The sequence below is a fragment of the Arvicola amphibius genome, chromosome 5 (genome assembly GCF_903992535.2).
Source record: "Arvicola amphibius chromosome 5, mArvAmp1.2, whole genome shotgun sequence".
Lineage (NCBI taxonomy): Eukaryota > Metazoa > Chordata > Mammalia > Rodentia > Cricetidae > Arvicola > Arvicola amphibius.
In genome coordinates, this window is record NC_052051.1 from 135701767 (window position 1) to 135720877 (window position 19111).

The window sequence follows — 19111 nt, forward strand, 5'->3', positions numbered from 1 at the left end:
GCATCCTAAGTGCTGGGATTAAAGGTTGGACCCACGCCCAGTCCAACACATTATTTTATTCTGTCGTCAGAGCTTGAGAAAATATTGCATTTCTCCTTTAAAAATGTTTAATGCAGCCGGGCGGTGGTGGCGCACGCCTTTAATCCCAGTACGCGGGAGGCAGAGGCAGGCGGATCTCTGAGTTCGAGGCCAGCCTGGTCTACAAGAGCTAGTTCCAGGACAGGCTCTAGAAACTACAGGGAAACCCTGTCTCGAAAAACCAAAAAAAAATGTTTAATGCTTCAAAAGTTTTTATTTATTACATCTATTTGTGGGGGTGAGGTAGAGGATATGGGTGTGGGTGTCTAATTGATTCTCTCCTCCCTTCTGCCATGTGGCCATGTGGGTCCTGGAATCAAATTCAATTGTCAGGCTTCACATTAAGCACTTTACCTACTGAACCGTCTTAAAGCCTGGTATTTGGGGTGGTGCTGGTGGTTTTGTTTTGAGACAAGGTCTCTGCAACTCAAGCTGTTCTTGGACTCGTAGTATTCCTGCTTCAGCTCCCCAAATGCCGTGATTAAAGGCATAAACCACCACACCTGGCTGTGATTCTCTTTGTATAGTGAGGAAATATGACTCAAACAGGTGAGTTACTGTGGGCCTACAGGCAGTAAGTGACAGGATGGGTTTAACCCTGTCACACCTGAGCCCCCCCTCTCCTCTCCTCTCCTCTTCTCTCCCCTCCCTTCCCCTCCCCTCCCCTCCCCTCCTCCCTCTCTTTGATTTTTGAGACAATTTCTTTGTGTAGCCCTGGCTGTCCTAGAACTCACTCTGTAGAACAGGCTGTCCTTTAACTCACAGATCTGCCTGCCTCTGCCTCCTGAGTGCTAGGATTAAAGGCATGTGCCACCACCGCCCGGTTGGGTTACACTTTTTAATCCCTATTCTGCTAGGATTGTTTATATAACACAGGTATTTTTTTCTTCCACCTCCTCACCTCTAATCCCTAGAAGGGTTGTGGCCTTTCAGGACGGACCCACTCAGGGCTATTGTAAACAGGGTAGAAAGCAACTTTCTCAGACTCAAGAAAGCAGTCATTCCCATGGCTAGTCTTGGAAGGAAATTGCTCTTAAGTGAAAAAAACCAGCTATCTAGTCAAAATCCAAGACTTTTAAAATTAAAGAAACTTCTCTAAGATTGAGACAAAAACCAGGCTTTGAGTGAATGGCCTTGGGTTTTTCCTTCACTGGAGAGGTAGTTGAGTCTTACGCAGTGACTATTGGTGCCCCAGGGAAGGGGCACCTGTGACATGAAGGCCAAGCACAGCAAGGCTCCTAAACTCCAGCTGAGAGAAGACTCAGTGCATTTGGGGGCCATGTCATCTCAAATGAGAAGCATGCATGTGGTAGCCAAGTATAGTCATAGCCAGAAGGCTCTTTTGGGGCTAGCCAAGCAGACTTAAACAAGATCGGATGTTAGGCTATTAGTTATAACAATTGGGATTGAATGTCTTTCCAGCACTATGGGGTGGTAACTTGGAACACATAAACTTTGATTTGGAGGCAGAAGAGAAATGTGATTCTCATACCCAGTGTGAGGGAGCACATATCCCTTGTTATAAATATTTAGGTAAAGAGAGTAAGCAGTCACAAGGCACAGTGTCCAGATTGCTTTCAAGAACACAGGCTAAGAACTGTGGGAAATGGACGCTCAAAATGAAATGTGATCTTGGCAATAAAATATTGACTTTTGCATTATTTGTTTAAACTCTGATGGATAGCCAAGACAATGTCTTAAAGATTAGAAATGGATTTGCTCTCTTTCTGGTCAAGAGTTTGGTTAAAGCCGGGCGGTGGTGGCGCACGCCTTTAATCCCAGCACTCGGGAGGCAGAGGCAGGCGGATCTCTGAGTTTGAGGCCAGCCTGGTCTACAAGAGCTAGTTCCAGGACAGGCTCTAGAAACTACAGGGAAACCCTGTCTCGAAAAACCAAAAAAAAAAAAAGAGTTTGGTTAAGAAAATAAGAAAGCAATCAAACAAATATACAGACATTTAACTATACAAGTGTTCATTAAAAACAAGGGCTGCAGAGGTGCTAAGCGGTTGAGTACTGGCTGCTCTTTCATAGGACCTGGATTTGGTTTCCAGTACCCACATGATGGCTTACAACCATCTGTAATTCCAGTTCGAGGGGATCTCATGTCCTCTTCTGACCTCCAAGAGCACCTGTCATGAATGTGATGCACATGCATGCAGGCAAAACACTCATGCACATAAAATGAAAACTCTACAAAACATCAACAAAAAGTAGGGTATGGTGGCACATTCCCATAACCCCAGCACTTGAATGGTAGTAGAGACATGGGGATAGTGAATTTGAGGTCGGTCTAAACTACATAGTAAAACCCTATGTAAAATAAAGATACTGTGATGGTAAATTTTAAGTATCAACTTCACATGGAGTAGATCATCTAGTGGTCACGGCTTTGGCCATGTCTGTGAAATGTTTTCTTAATTAAATTTATTGAGTTGAGGAGATCTGCCCATTGTAGGTGATAACCTTCCCTAGGCAGATTCTAGATTGTGTAACTGAGCTGAGCAAGCAGGCATGCATTAATTTATCGCTCTCTGCGCTCTTGACTGTAGATGTAATGGGACTAGCTGCGTTAAGTTTTCTTCTCCTTGGTCCCCATAACGATAGACTGTAGCTTGGACTTGTGAGTGAAATAAACTCTTTCTCCTTTAAGTCACTTCTGTCAGGATTTCCATCACAGCAACAGAAAATGAAACTAAGACGCTTGTAAACAAAACACACAAAAAATGAAGCAGCCCAAATAACCATTGAAAATATGTTAAATAAATTACGATGCAACCACCCAGTAAAAGTCAATGAAGCCATTAAAAATCATCTGCTAAAAAAAATCTCATGGAAGGATATGTTGTACAACATCAGGTTTTTTATTTAATTGCATGTTTGGGGAAGAAAGATGGGGACTGGGGATGTAGCTCAGTTGGTAGAGTGCTTGCCTGATACCCACGAAGCCCTGGGTTCAATCCCCAGCACTGCATGTTGGCTCATGCCTGCAATCCCAGCACTGGAGGCAGGAGAATCAAAGTCAAAGAATTCTCAGCTATATAGAGAGTTTGAAGCCAGCATGGAATAGAAGAAACACTTTTAGAAAGAAAGAAAAGGGTTGGAGGAGAAAGAGGCAGAAGGGAAGAGAAGGAAGATGTGTCTCTGAGTGATAACTGCTATGTTATTTTTATTTGCCTGTCAAGTTTTTCAGCTTCCTATGTTATAAAAGTGTACCTGTATGTGTATTCATGTACTCTATAAAGAGAGAAAATAATAAAACATTTCTTTAAACAAAAGGAGCCAGGCATGCTAGTGCACAGCTATAGTAACAGAATTCAGGAGGTTGAGGCATATGAGACCATCTCCAAAAAAAAATCAAAGAGGGAAAGGAGAAGAAGAATCAGGCCCGATGGCATTTGAAAGATAGATGAGAGATAGCCTGGGCTGTATTATGAGACCCTACCTTAAAGGAAATAATGGAGAAATGGGCACATCTGTCACCGCCTGTCCTCAGTTTTTACCTTCCATTTGATACAACTTAGAATCAACTGGGAAGAGGGGACCTCAAATGAAGTATTGCCTTGGCTAGACTGGCCCGTGGCTATTCTGGCAGAGATTGTCTAGCCTGATAATTGCTGAGGAAGGGCCCAGCCCACCATGGGCAGCACCATCCCTAGGCAGGTGGGGCTGTGACGGATAAGCAAAGCCACTGAGCAGGCGCCTGGAAGCAGAGTTGCTTGTGATTTCTGCTTCAGTTTCTGCTTGAGTTCCTGCAAGGTGGACTGACTTCGACCTGGAAGTGGAAGCCAAACAAGTCCCCTTCTTCCTCTAAGCTCTTTTTGGTCAGAGCTGTTTTGTCACAGAAACAAAAAGCAAATGAACGTACTTGGACTGTGTTATCAGTTTAATAACTGTTTCCTGAGACCCAGTTGTCAGTTGTTCAGTGCGTAAGCCTCCCAGCAGGTCTATCAATAAATATCATTATCAATAATTTGCAAATAAGGAAATTGAGACAGCAGTTTAAATAATTTCCTAATTATTTTGCCCTAAGGCAAAAACCTTTTCACTGAAGGAACAGGGTTCAAACTGAACTCTTTCTGCCGCTGGCGCCTAAATGTGTGTGCCCTCCTGCTGCCTTTCTATGCCATTGTCAAAGCCACACTTAAGATGGGATTTGGCTGAACCTTTCGGAATGATCCTGATTTTCTATTAACGTTTTTCGTGCTGGAAAGCTGGCCATTAGTGTAGTGGGGCTGAGGTGGTGGGACCTTGAAGGGGTGAGGGTGGAGCACAGATAACCGGGGCGTTCCTCAAAAAAGGGGTTAATGTCATTTTTGATGTAAATTGAGGCAACAGATCACCTGAAACAAATTAGCTAAGCTCCTGAAAGCTTCTAGCTTCCTGCCATGCCATGTGATCTTGTCCACTCCCATGATGACCTTCACCACAACACTGGATTTGTGAAATTTTAGAACTCCTAACCTAAATAAACCTCTCTTCTTTGTAAGTCCTAGTCTCGAGTATTTTGTTGCATGCAGTCCTAGAAACCAGACTATGATATACCCAAAGTTCCTAACTTAAAAAAAATGGTTATAGAATCCATTGTGAGAATTTGGGCCTAGCTGGAGAGAAGACTCAGTAGTTTAGAGCATTTGTTGCTCTCATAGAGGACCCAGGTTCAACTCCCAGCACCTACATGGGGGCTCACAACTGTCCCTAACTCCAGTTCCAGATAATCTGAAGCCATCTTTGAGCTTTGTGAACACTGGACACAAACATGTAGGCAATAATTCATGCACATAAAATAAAAAAGAAACTAAAACAAAATTCTTTTGAGGCGATAGCAGGATGTCTGAGAGGAGTTCTGATGAGGGTCCAGTGATGATGGTGTACCAGAGGCCAGAGGACTTGAACCAGACCGATGACTCACTGCAATGAACATTTTGTGGGTTGGGCTGATTGGAGTAAAGGGTACACTGTGTGACACACTGCAGCACCCGATGCTACTAGGATGAATGAAGAGGTGCTGGAAAGACAAGGGGCGAGGTGGGTTTTTGTGTTGTTGGTTTTTTTTATTGATTCTGGGGAGTTCTTAGGGGAAAATGATGCAGGGGTGAGGGGTGGATATGAACCAACTGGGAGGAGAGCAGGATTGGGGTGCATGATGTGAAATTCCCAAAGAATCAATACAGATTATGTTTTTAAAAAAAGAATTGTTTTTAGAAGGGCCACATTTGTTTCCTGGCCTTTTGGCAACTCAGACCTGAAATAACCACACAGAAACCATATTAATTAAACCACTGATTGACCCATTAACTCTAGTTTCTTATTGGCTAACTCTTATGTCTTAATTTAACCCATCTCCATTAATCTGAGCATCACCACAAGGTTGTGGCCTGCCAGCAAAATTTCAGTGTGTCTATCTCCGACGTCAGCTCCATGGCTTCTTCCTCCTTTCTCCCAGCATTCAGTTTAGTTTTCCCCACCTAGCTCTGTTCCCCTATAGCTCAGCTATAGGCCCAAAGCAGTTCCTTTATTAACCAATAGTATTCACAGCATACAGAGTGGAATCCCATATCAAATATGAGCCTAAAGGATTAAAAAAAAAAAACGTGAAGCAAGGTAAAGATAAGGGCAAACCTTGACGAGTTTTACCCATGACCCCAGGTTAGATCGTCAACCAAAACCAGAAAGGATCTTCCAAACTCAACAGGAAATCCATCTAGCTACATAAGAATAGCCAGACAGGAACTAACACCAACTCTAGGTCAAGGGTAAAAATAAATAAAATATGAAAGTGTGCCAAGATGTGTGTAAAATGAGGGTGGAGCCCCACAAGGTTATCCAGCAGTTCTAAAGCAGCCGTCCTGTCAGGGAAACTGGCCTCTGTGGCTTTCTGGAGGAGGTGGGGTTTGGCAAGTCTAGGAGAGAAAGGTCTTCCTTCCATCAGGAAATGAGGGCTAGAGCAGCACTTAATGACTGGCGAAATGTCCTGTACAGGGACTCAGGCTGATTCCTACAGAATCACAGTGACAGAGGTGACCCAGGCTCCAGCGCCTGCCTCCATGCCGCCACGCTCCCTGCCATAATGGTAATGGACTGACCCTCTGAAACTGTAAGATAGCCTCAATTGAATGCTTTGTTTTTGAGTTGCCTTAGCCATGGTGTCTCTTCACAGTACTGGAACCATGACTAGAACTTGGTACCAGTGGCATGGAGCTTACTACCCATATAATGAGCCAAGTATTTTACAGTTGAAATAAATGAAAAATAACTGAATGCCATCAAATCGAACACATTGCCATTTGTGTGTGGAAATAGAATTTCTGTCAGTTTTATGATTCAGTTTAATGTTCGCATTCACGACTTTGTGTTATATTATAGAGTAATAAAGCATTACTCATTTAATCCCTCACAATAGCCACCTAAAATGATTTTAAGTAATTGGTGCAGCATATAACAGATTTTCTTCTCATTCCCCTGTCTCAGCCTCCCAAGCCCTGGGATAGCAGGCGTGTAGCACCAGGCATAGCATCCTTCTGTCTCGTTTTCTGTTTTTGGAGACAGAGTCTTACCGTATAGCTTGTAACTGGCCTTAAAGTTTCCTATGTAGCCCAGGCTGCCCTTAAATAGCAATCTTCCTTCCTTAGCCCCTTGAGTTCTGGAATTACTGCTATGCACACCACACCCAGTTTTCTCCTTTTGATTATAGCAACTTATACCTTTGTCTTAGTAGATTGCCCTGCTCTCAGGAACCTTTCTGAACAAGCTGGCACCCTCCCGACAGATCTTCAGAGATTTCTCTTGGTCAGATACCCCCAGTCTCTTCACCCTTGTCTGTGGAAAACTTTACACCCAGCACTGCAGTGTGTGGTGACCGTTAATATGCTGACCAGCCCATTTTTGTTCAATCAGACCTCGGATATCAGAGTCCCGGTCTTTCCAAAAAGACTTTTTTTCCACTGCCCCCAACCCTTCAGTTTCCCACTCTTAATGGTTTAAAATAAAAATTCTGCAGTTCCCCAAAGGATGCAGTGGCAGAAATGCTGCAGGTCTATGATGGTGGTAGTGAACAGCGGGTCCCAAGATCACGGCAGGCCTCGAAGGCAGCCAGTCCCAGGCAGGGAGCCATATGGAGGGTGAAAGACCAAGATGGATAGGCACACCATGCAGAGTGAGGTTTGATATTTATTTAGTGGGTTATGGAAGGGAAAGGGGAGAAGGGGAAAGAACAGAGAAAGGCAGAGAGAGAGAGAGAGAGAGAGAGAGAGAGAGAGAGAGAGAGAGAGAGAGAGAGAGAGAACAAGAAAGGAAAAATCCAGCCAAACACCAGCATTCGCGTCTGTTTTCCCTCCTGGGAACACAATGTGACCAGCTGCTCCACACTTCTGCTGCCGTGCTTCCCCGCCAGGATAGACTCTCATAGTCTCCACCCTCCTGCCCCATGTAAGTTGTTCTTTGACAGGCATTTGGTCAGAGCAGTGAGAAAAACAACTGAACACATAGCCCACAAGTGGAAACAACCAAAACGTTCAGCCTGATGAATGTGTAGGCAAATTGTGGTGTAACCATACATAAAAAGGAACCAAGCACGGATGGAGACCTTGAATATATTATGCTAATTGGAAGAAGTTATACTAGGTGTGAGTGCACCCTACAATCCCAACTGCTTGGGAGGTGGAGGCAGGAGGATCAGGTGTTAAAGTCTTCCTTTTCTACATCAATTCCTGTAGTTTGGGCTACAGGAGACTCTTCCTCAACAATAAATGAATGAATAAATAGATAAGTAAATGGAGTAAGGGTCATTCTAAATAAACTTAGCAGATATTATTTCAGAAGGCTCCTTTAGTAAGGCTATGGGCTAGGAATGGAGGGATTAACTGTTCCTGACCAATTCTCCCTTATGCTGAACTCACTTGGAACCTTGGGGCTAGCAGGTTAGAGATAAATCACCTCCTTTGTTTGATGATAATGAAATTGAAGACTTGGCCAAGTTGGACTTCCTCAAAGTCACAGAATGAGTGAGTGTCATGTTGGACTTATTATAACCTGGTTTTTCTCTTCCTGGGAGCACTTTCCTTTGTGGTTTTAGAAGTCCTTGTTTCCAAAGCACTGCTTTTCCAGTGTTTTACCTAATATATGAAACCAGAGACATTTTAAGAAACAACCTATTGCAAACATCAGTTCATTTGAGTAATTTGGATTTTTTGTTTGTTTGCTTGTTTTGTATTGCTTTGCTTTTTTTTGAGACAGGTTTTCTCTGGGTAGCCTTGGCTCTATTGGAGCTCTCTCTATATAGACCAGGCTATCCTCAAACTCAGAGATCCACCTGCCTCTGCCTCCTGAGTGCTGGGATTAAAGGTGTGTGCCATCAACCGCCCTATGTATTTGGGTAATTTGTTAAGAAGTTTGGAGCTGGGGAGATGGCTCAGGGAATAAGGTGCTTGGCAATCCTGAGTTCAGATCCTCAACACTCACATAAAAACAAAACAAAGCAGCATGTTACTTATAATTCCAGCACTGGGGGTCGTGTAGTCTGAGAATAGGGGCAGGAATAGGAGGATCTCAGATGCTTAGTGGCTATCCAGTCTGGTCAATCGGTGAGCTCCAGGTTCAGTGAGAGACCCCAGTTCAAAAAAGAAGGTGGAGGGACAAGGGAGATGGCCTAGTGGTTAAGAGCATTTGCTGTTCTCACAGAAGATCTGGGGTCAGGTCCCAGCACCCACACCACACAGCTCCCAACTGCTTGTACTCCAGCTCCCTGGGCTTTGCTGCCCTCTTTTGGTCTCTACAGGCACCTCCTGCACACACAGTACACATTCAAAAGGTTAGGCAAATAAAACACTACACATTAAATAAATAAATGAACAAGTCTTTTTTTTAAAGTAAGGTGAGCTGGGCATAGTGGTATGCTTTTAATCCCAGTGCTCAGAGGCAGGCAGGATCTCTGTGAGTTCAAGGCCAGACTGGTCTACAAAGCGAGTGCCAGACCAACCAGAGCTACATAGCGAGGCTCTGCCTCAAACAAACAAGCAAAAAAGGAAGGTGGAGAGTGATAGAGATCCAATATTAACCTTTGGGCTTCATGGGTGCGGGCATGGACATGTGCACCTGTGCACACATGCATACACGCACACGTATGCATGGGTGCACAGGCACACACACATGCATACATGCACACGCATGCATGGGCACACAGGCACATACACACACATGCATACATGCACACGCATGCACAGGCACACAGTCACACACATGCGTACACACACACACACACACACACACACACACACACACACACGGAGGTTTATGGAGCTCACACTCCTGGAGGTCTAGGAACGCTATTCTGACATTTGTTTGGCTCACATTACATGCTATCTCCTGCTGGAGACTTGGTTGAAGTGGTGAGGGGTGTGAAGCGGACATGAGCTGCTGTGTGTAAGCTGAGATTCTGATTTGGTTTCCCAGCCACCAAGACCCAAATAAGGACATAGAAACTATATTAATTACAACACTGTTTGGCCTACTAACTCAGGCTTCTTATTAACTAACTCTTGCATCTTAAATTAAGCCATTTCTATTATTTTATATTTCACCACGAGGCTCGTGGTTTGTTACCTCTTGCATCTTGGGCGGCTACATGGTGTCTCTCTGACTTTGCCTTCTTTCCTCCTCTGTCTCTGCTTGGATTTCCTACCTTGCTATATTCTGCCCTGCCATAGGTCAAAGCAGCATCTTTATTAACCAGTAGTAATAAAACATATTCACAGCATACAGAGGGGAATCCCACATCATCTCCCATTTTCTGTCTAAATAAAAAGGAATTTAACATAGTAGAATTACATATAATAAAACAGGTGTCAAGCAAGAATAACGGTTACAATATTTCTTCATGAGTCTAATTTTTATATCTAATTTATCCTTTATCATAACTAAGGAAAACTATATCTATAACTATCTGTCTTCAACTCCATCAAAGACCCCAGAAGGATATAATATTCCCCAAGTAAATAGAAAGTACATGGTAAGCAACTTTCAAAACTCTAGAACTGACAAAGACATCTCGCTGCCTGGAAAGTCACCAAAAGTTCTTCTGTAACGCTGGGGCATCCATCTTTAGCTATAGGCCCATAGAATCTGGCAGACTATTTCATGGGGCAGGAAATTTGAAAGACTGTTTTGCCTATATTGACAGTTTGTCAGTCACTTTCTTCAGTGTCCTGCAGAATGTCTGGAAGACTCTTTCATGAAGCAGGAACCCCGAAGGACCATCTCACCTTTAGGCAAGTTCAGCAGTCATTTTTGTGTGCTGAAAACTGAGAACCAAATCCAGTAGGCTTGCTTGTAACATTCCATCTTCAGAGCACCCGATGAGCCCCAGAAATTGACCATTTCTAGCAACAACACTATCTTTTCATCAGGGTGGAGGCCTCATGACCTATATATCTTCCATAAGACCCTACCTTCCAAAGTATCCACCACCTCGTGCTGCCACTGAAGACCACGTTTCTTCAACAGCCTTGCTTTGCTCATTCTGGTACATTGAAAAAGGTGGTAAAAGTATATCATCCTATAAAACAAGGCCAGTATTCATGATCAGAACCCTAAGCTTAGCGTCACACTATAGGAAAGGTCCTGGGCTGGCCTCTTTGGGACACTCTTTTAGACCTAGTTTAAAGCCAAAATACACATCCGTAGTTTTAGGTACTCAGGAAGCTAAGGATGGTCTTTTGAGCTCAACCTGGGCAAAACACCAAGATTATTTCAAAAAATAAAATAAAAGCCTGATTGATTGAGTAGAATTTTACTCTTGTGCTCAGGAACTGAACTGTATGAAAGTACAGATGTACAGATATAGCACAGCCTGTGTAGAAATTCCCTTTAAAAGGAAAGAAATCAGTGTGTTGGGGGAGTGCCAAAATAATGTATTGGGACATCAAAGAGCAATCCTTGGAGGCTGTGGCACTTAAGCTGAGTAGAAGGGATAGGGTTGGTGGGGAGCAGCAAGAATCAAATGCAAATCCCCAAATGGATGAAAAAATATTAGAATAGACCTTAGAACATGTGCATGGAAGTTGTGAAAAAACAACAAAAGGGACCAGCAAGATGGCTCAGCGGGTAAAGTCACTTACAGTCAAGACTGATGACCTGATTTCAGCCCCCAGGACCTACATGGTGGAAGGAGAGAGCTGATTCCCACAGCTTATCTTCTGGCCTCCACACAGACATCACTTTATGTTCATACCCACTGGCCTGCAAAATTAGTATCTCTAATAAAAGATTTTAGAATGACTATGAGGACCAGATTCTGTAGAACTATTCATATCAGGTAAATAGGCAACAGACTGGTGCAGAGGGTGGAAACACCTTTTGTTCACTGGGCTATAGCCTTAGGGGAAAGTCATTATTTATTCCAATCCTTAGATATCTACAAGCTCTTGGGACTAGAATTTTATTTACAGGTATTTTACTAAAAAAAAAATTGTAAGGATACTGACTACAACATTTGTAGTGTTAGAAAAATCAGATCCTGAACTATAGGGCCTGGAGAAACGGTTCAGTAGTTAAGAGCACTTGTTGCTCTTGTCAATGACCAGAGTTCAAGTCTCAGCACCCATATCAGGTGTTCCCAACTGTCTGTAAGTCCAAGTCCATCCGATCCAACGCCCTCTTCTGGCCTCTGTGGGCACCAGCACCCACACACAAGGCATACATGCAGACATACACAATCAACAAAAGTAAAAATAATATTTTAAAAAAGAAATCCAAATATCTAACTATGGAGACCCGTTTACCTCTCAGAGGGCACAGGGAAATGTCCATGTTATTCTTAATTAATGCAATTTCAAGGGACTTCTCTGGCATTTAGTGAGTGGAAACTGAGATAAGTATCTTTAGTGTATATCACAGATTCCTACAACGAAGAACTATTGGACTCAAGATGTCAATGAGGCCAAAGTGAGGAACCCTTGCTGTCGAAGATGTTGAAGATGGTGCCACAGCACAGAGGAATACTCTGCAGTATTACAGTGGATGTGAAGTACCTTTGAAAGATGTCCATGACAGCCGACAAAGGTGGGAAAACCATGTTAGTCTGGCATATGCAAGCATTTCCAAAACCTTAAAGCATGAAAAAAAAATTCATCTTTAATTTTCTTTTTTGTCTTCCTATATTTCTTTTCTTTTTTTTTTTTTTTTTTTTTTTTTTTGGTTTTTTCGAGACAGGGTTTCTCTGCAGCTTTTTTAGAGCCTGTCCTGGACCTAGCTCTTGTAGACCAGGCTGGCCTCAAACTCACAGAGATCCACCTGCCTCTGCCTCCCGAGTGCTGGGATTAAGTCTTCCTATATTTCATAAGGTTCAGCAGTCAAGAACATTTAAAACTTATAAATAAAAACAAAACAATGCTGTGCTCCAAGGATGCTCCAGACAGCCCTGGAAGAAGGCTTAGGGAGAAAACACTGGTAGGTCCCTGTCCTCAGGAAGCTCCCAGTCCACTGGGGAAGACAGTGAGGAGAACAAGGGCGGGGAAACCAAGAGAATTTCTGGAAAGAATAAACACAGCAAAGGAAATAGAATGGGAAGATCGGCAGGAACTGGGGGCAGGTGGTGTACTTTTCTGGGCTAAGGTAACAAGAGTTGATGGGTGATTCTAAAGCTTGACAGTCTGCAGACTGTGTAGAACTGGGAAAGGCGTCTGGCTTAGAGAAGTTCAGACGGTCATGTGGACTGTCAGGGTAAGGGACACCCCTTTCAAAATAATATATAAATAAATTGTGACTTGTTCATCCCCCTAAAAGAATTCTGAGGAGCCACAAGAAAGAATGAACTACCATCACACGTGGCGAAACAGATGAAAATCACAAATGTGCTGAACTGAGAATTCTGCAGCACTAACCCGTGCAGAAGTCATGGATTTCCACTGGGTGGAGAGGGGCACCTTTGTACATAGTACTAAATGGGTCCAATGCCTCCGAGAATTTATTACTCTTTACAAGGAAGGACATAATTCACTTGACAATAAAGTCCCTTTACAAAGTTCAAAGGGCCAGCTACTGCTTACAGTCATGCATTCCACAGCATTGACAAGGCACTGCTCACAGCACTGGGCTGTCATGGAACCTAAGGGAAGGTTCGTGCAGAAAGAGCACGTGCTTTTCCTTTTGTGCAGAAGAGGCACATCAAGAAGAATGCTGGTGTTTCTAGAGTCTCTAGAGTTGATAGCCCTCAGACTGCGGTGTGCATTTCTGATGAACGACCCAAGGAGGTACAGGCTAGAGTCAGAAAAAGCACATCGAAGAACCAGGAAAAAGATCAAGTTGAAAGGAAATAGACTTTCAAAAGTCAATCTCTCTGGAAGGATCAGTTGTTAACTAGAGGTTACCTCTGAGCAGTAGGACCACATGTGCTTTTAATTGTCCTTTTACATTAGTTTCTACAGAGAACATATTATTTTAATAATAAAACTATGGAAGGTGTGTTATTTTTTACAAGGGGACTTAGAATGCTAAAATTAGAAACCATTGAAATACAAACCCAAGAAAGCCTTGTGTGCAGAAATTACAAAATCAGGCCAAGAGCTGGTTAGACCATGATATACCTGTGTACAATACAAGCAGCCTGGAGCAGCCATGGCAACGGAAGTCCCACACTTGGGAGGGTTAGGGAAAGAGGGAATGAGTGTGGGTGGCTAGCTTTAACTGTCAATTCGACACAACCTAGAGCCACCTGGGAAGATGGTCTCAATGGGGGATTGGGAGTTGCTTTAATTAAGATAATTGATGTAGAAGACAGCCTACTTTGGACAACACTATTCCCTAGGCAGGGGCTCTGAACTGTAGAAGAACGGGTAAGTCAAGCCAAGCACAAGCAAGCAAGAGGTCATGCATGCATTCATTCTCTCTGCTCTTGATTATGGATGCAATTTGATCAGCTGTCTCAGGCTCCTGCTGTTATGACCCCCACCCCCCTCAAGTGATGAACTGTAACCTGAAGCTGTTAACTTAAATACACCCTTTCCCCCCAAGTTGCGAGTTGTCAGGGCATTTTATCATAGGTTTGGGTTGGGGGAACGGGTAGGGAGGCTCGCAGGTGGTTGTGTTAAAGCTCTAACCCTTCCAGCATGGAGGACTATAGATACTCTTGTTAGCTCTTCTGATTGACCAAGAAGCCAAACCAATCTCCTAAATAGTAATCGTCAGGCATGGGTGTCACAGGTCCAAAGAAAGTCACTGGGGGCAGAGAGGACACATTTATGGGTAGGTAGTAGGCTGTTCCCGAGCTGCCTGTAACATCCTCTGCATGAGTGCTGTGCAGATGAATGTCTTCTCTAAGTCCTTATCAGACCAAGATGAAAAGGAGCCACTCCTGTTCTCTCTCCCAGAGCCCACTGGCATCTGGAACATGCTGAGCCTCATAATTTTTATTCTTAGGAAGTATTAATGACTTAATCTCTCTGCTTGCTCCGGCTCCCGTGTGGCCTTCTCAGTGAGATTTACAGACAAGACCCAGAGAGGTCCAGACTGACACGGGACACATTGAATTCAATTTGCTGGGAAACGGCCCTGGTAAAGCCTGAGCCTGAACTCCTTCTTGGGAGCAGCAAGAGGGAGTCCCAACCATGGGTGAGGTGACAGCAGAGGAGGTAGAGCAGTTCCTGGACTCAAACATTGGCTTTGCCAAGCAATACTATAATTACCACTACCGGGGGAAGGTCATCTCAGACCTCCTTGGGGCCAAGGAGGCAGCGGTGGACTTCAGCAACTACCACACGGTGAATAGCGTGGAGGAGAGTGAAATCATCTTTGACCTTCTGCGGGACTTTCAGGAGAACCTACAGGCTGAGAAAAGCACATTCAACGTCATGAAGAAGCTCTGCTTCCTCCTGCAGGCTGACCGCATGAGCCTGTTCATGTACAGGACCCGCAATGGCATCGCAGAGCTAGCCACCAGGCTCTTCAATGTCCACAAGGATGCCGTCCTGGAGGACTGCTTGGTGATGCCTGACTCCGAGATCGTCTTCCCTCTGGACATGGGTGTAGTGGGCCATGTCGCACACTCCAAAAAGATCGCCAATGTCCCCAACACAGAGGAGGTAAGCTCTCCTTGTATGAGAGGCTCTGGGGGTACACAGTTCTCTGGGGTTCAAGGGTCCAAGTGGGCTGAGTCGCTGCTGGCCACGGAGCCTGGGCGAGTCACGACATGAAATCACACTCTATTGTCAATCTTATTATTTATTGACAATTTATTAGAACTTTTTTTTTCTTTTCTTTTCTTTTTTTTTTTTTTTTTTTTTTTTTTTTTTTTTTTTTTTTTCGAGACAGGGTTTCCCTGTAGTTTCTAGAGCCTGTCCTGGAGCTAGCTCTTGTAGACCAGGCTGGCCTCGAACTCAGAGATCCGCCTGCCTCTGCCTCCCGAGTGCTGGGATATTAGAACTTTTTATTTAGAAAAAAAGGGATTATTCCAAGCTAGCAGGAGTTTGGAATACTACAAAGAACTGTGTGCCTTTCAGTCATATTCACCAATTAGTAACATCTTGTATCTGCTTCTCTCTCTGTTTCTGTGACCTGGTAGAAGGAAGTTTCAGGCATGCGCTTTAGCCCATACAGCCTTCATTCTGTATTTCCAGAACAGGACATTTCTTCCATCTCCACAGTACAGTGGTGGAATTCGAGGAGCACAAAGCCCACATAACACAATCATCTAGTAGTTCATATGCAGTGTTTTCCAGGCATCTCGTGTACACCGATGTAGTTCTGTCTCTAGTCCACTCCCAGCTGAGACCGCGCTCCTCAGTCTGTCTTCGCTTTCTGGAAAGTTGGTGTATTTGAAGAAATATTTTTTTTTTGAAAATCATACAAACCCACAAATATTTTACAGAAATGCCCTTCCATTTTGACTTATTTAATCCCCCCCCCCATGTGTTTGTTAGGGCATTTGTTAAATTGTGTTTACTATACTCTGAGGGAGGAGGAGAGAGAGAGACAGACTGACTGACTGACTGACTCATTTGGCATCCCCTGATGGCCTAGAAGTCCCTGGGTAGCCCAGGATGACCTCAAACTCTTGGCAATCCTCTTGTCTCAGCTCCCCAAGTGCCAGGATTAAATGTGAGCCACCACGCCTGGTAGTCTGCTATGGCTTCACAATGAGATTGAGTTTCACACCCTCACAGAAGCATTACTGACACACTGTTTTTCTTCAGATTTTATAGCAGGAGACATGGGAGCTGATTGCCCCGTTACTGAAAATGCTAACAGTGATTACCTGATCATTGTAAAAAATCCAGAAGCCTAGAGGGTCTCTGAGAGATCTAAGCCTAAGTGAACCACAAGGTCCAGTCACAGGTCACCTGGGCTACAGAGACTCTGCCTCAAAAACCCAAACCAAAGCAAGCCAACCAAATTCTGCAGCTTGTGGAATTTTACTGACAGGTCTGACAAAGATCCCCATGAGCCACCCAATCTCCCTGCTGGTTATTAACTTGGACAGCTCTAAAGCAGGTCCGCTTGGTCTCCTGCCCAAGTCAACTCCACTTACCCTTCAGATCTCCGCTCAACAGTCACTTCCTTGGGAACACCTCTGTCGTATTTGTCCCCTTCCTGAAGTGATTCATCAAGGTGAGCACTAGCATCAAGGACCTTCTTTATTTGGTATTTATCCTGGGATCCTGTACAATGTTAGGCACAAAGCAAGTGGTTAATGAACACAGCCCAAAGGACAGGGATTTTTTTTTTTTCAGGGATTTCCCATTCACTCACGGAAAGCTAATCCTCAGATGCCAGGGGCTTCATTTACTAGTATATCAGCCATCCTAAGAAATCCAGTTTAAGACCGGGAGGTGGTGGTGCACATTTTAATCCCAGCACTTAGGAGGCAGAGGCAGGCAGATCTCTGTGAGTTCGAGGCCAGCCTGGTCTACAGGAGCTCGTTCCAGGACAGGCTTCAAAGCCACAGAAAAACCCTGTCTCAAAAAACCAATAAAATAAAATAAAAAAAGAAAAGGAATCCAATTTAACCATTTTCAAGGTCCAACCCCTGCACATTTTGTATTATTTTTATTTGTTTGGTTATTTTGAGACAGGGTCTTACTGTGTGGCCCTGGCTGGCCTGGAACTTGCTTTGTAGACTAGAATGGCCTTGAACTCACAGAGGTTCTCTTGCCTCCATGTGCCATATGCCTGGCCTCCTGGACATTTTGTGACACTGTCTTCCCCTTGCTTCTGTATTTATTTCAGATAAATAGTCTTAAGGTTAAAAGGGGAAGACGAAGGACTGGAAAATAACCTAGTCAGCAAGGTGCTTGCTGGGCAAACATGAGAACCAAAGTTCAACCCCTAGAACCTACATTAAAAAAAATAAAGGAAGCCAACCACTTTGGCATATACGTGTAATCCCAGATCTGGGGAGATAAAGACAGGCAGAACCTGAGGTTTAATGACTAGATAACCTAGCTAAATCACTTAGTTCTAGGACAATGAGAGGCTGTCTTGAAAAACAAGGTGGACAGCAATCTAAGGAACGGCACCCAAGACTGACCATTGCCCTCTACCTGCAAATGCACATAAATGTACTAAACTTGTGTGTGTGTATGTCCATGCACACACACACACACACACACACACACACACACACACACACACCACACACGTCTCATCCAATGGGATCTGGAGGTCTTGAGAGAGGGTTTGCCCAAGGTCACCAAAGCATTAGCCCAATCTGGCATAAGAATTCAAAGGGGCTATCAAACAGTGATTACCTGATTGTTTTCCTAAAAAAAAAAAAAAATCCAGCAGTTTAGAGAGTCACTGAGAATTCTAAGATAGCATGAACTATCTTAGGCCAAGTCAAGTCTCAGGCCAGCCTGGGCTACAGACACCAGCTGTGTGGGAGCTAGGCTACTGTCATGGGGTTAATGTCTCCCTGCATGTCTACTTGGCATCCAGGACTAGGGTTTTGGGGGGAGTCTTGCTGGATGCAGTGCGCCTCCTTTCACTTCCCTCCAAACTCTGGGACATTCTCCCAAGACTGTGAAGACACAATCTTGGGCAATAGCTCTCACTATCTTGTGCCAACAGATGCTAACATGGAAACTCTTGCTCAGAGTGACACAGATATAAAGTTCAGGTGGAATCTACACTCAGTATCTCTGGCCTTGAGCCCATGCTCTTAACCCTCTGCTATGCCACACGTCTCTTTATCTGTAGAATGAGGTCATGGGATGGAGTGCTGTTTATTTTATTATTATTAAAAATTTCCATCTCCTCTCCTCCTCTCACTTCCCTCCCCTCCCCTCCCCTCCACCAACATCCCCACTCCCTCCCTCTCCAGGCCAAAGAGCAGTCAGGGTTCCCTACAGGGTTCCAAGGTCCTCCCAATTCTCCCCAGGTCCAGAAGGTGAGCATCCATACTGACAAGGCTCACACAGAGCCCGTCCATGCAGTAGAATCAAAGCCCAGCACCATTGTCCTTGGCTTCTCAGTCAGCCTCCACCGTCAGCCACATTCCAAGAATCCAGTTTGATCACATGCTCCATCAGTCCCATTCCAACTGGCCTTGGTGATCTCACATTAGATCTGTCTCACCGTCTCAGTGGGTGAACGCATCCCTCGTGGTCCTGACTTCCTTGCTCATGTTCTCCATCCTTCTGCTCCTTATAAGGACCTTGGGACCTCAGTCCAGTGCTCCAATGTGGGTCTCTGTCTCTATCTCCATCCATCACCAGATGAAGGTTCTATGGTGATATGCAAGATAATCATCAGTGTGACTATAGGACAAGGCCAGTTCAGGCACCCTTTCCTCTGCTGTCCAAGGAACAAGCTGGGGACATCTCCTTGGTCACCTGGAAACCTCTCTAGAGTCAATGGAGTGCTGTTTAATAAAGATTATTTCCAACCATATTTCAAGAGTTGTGACCTTATGCCTTGAGATCAGAGCTGGGTGCAAATATTGTCACTTCCTAAGAACATAGCCTTGGCAAATATTTAGTCTGCTTGGGCTAGCTATTTAATTTATAAACCATTGATAGCACCCTGTTTCTGCCCCTTCATACTGAGA

General features: G+C 44.2%; 1 protein-coding gene across 1 annotated transcript in view; it reads left to right on the forward strand.

Moving 5' to 3' along the window:
• The first annotated feature begins 14675 nt into the window (after positions 1–14675).
• Pde6a (phosphodiesterase 6A) overlaps positions 14676–19111 on the forward strand; it is a 61071-nt gene continuing 56635 nt past the window's right edge. Inside the window, 1 exon segment of the mRNA XM_038330647.1 lies at positions 14676–15149. Within this exon segment, the coding sequence (XP_038186575.1) occupies positions 14676–15149 (474 nt within the window).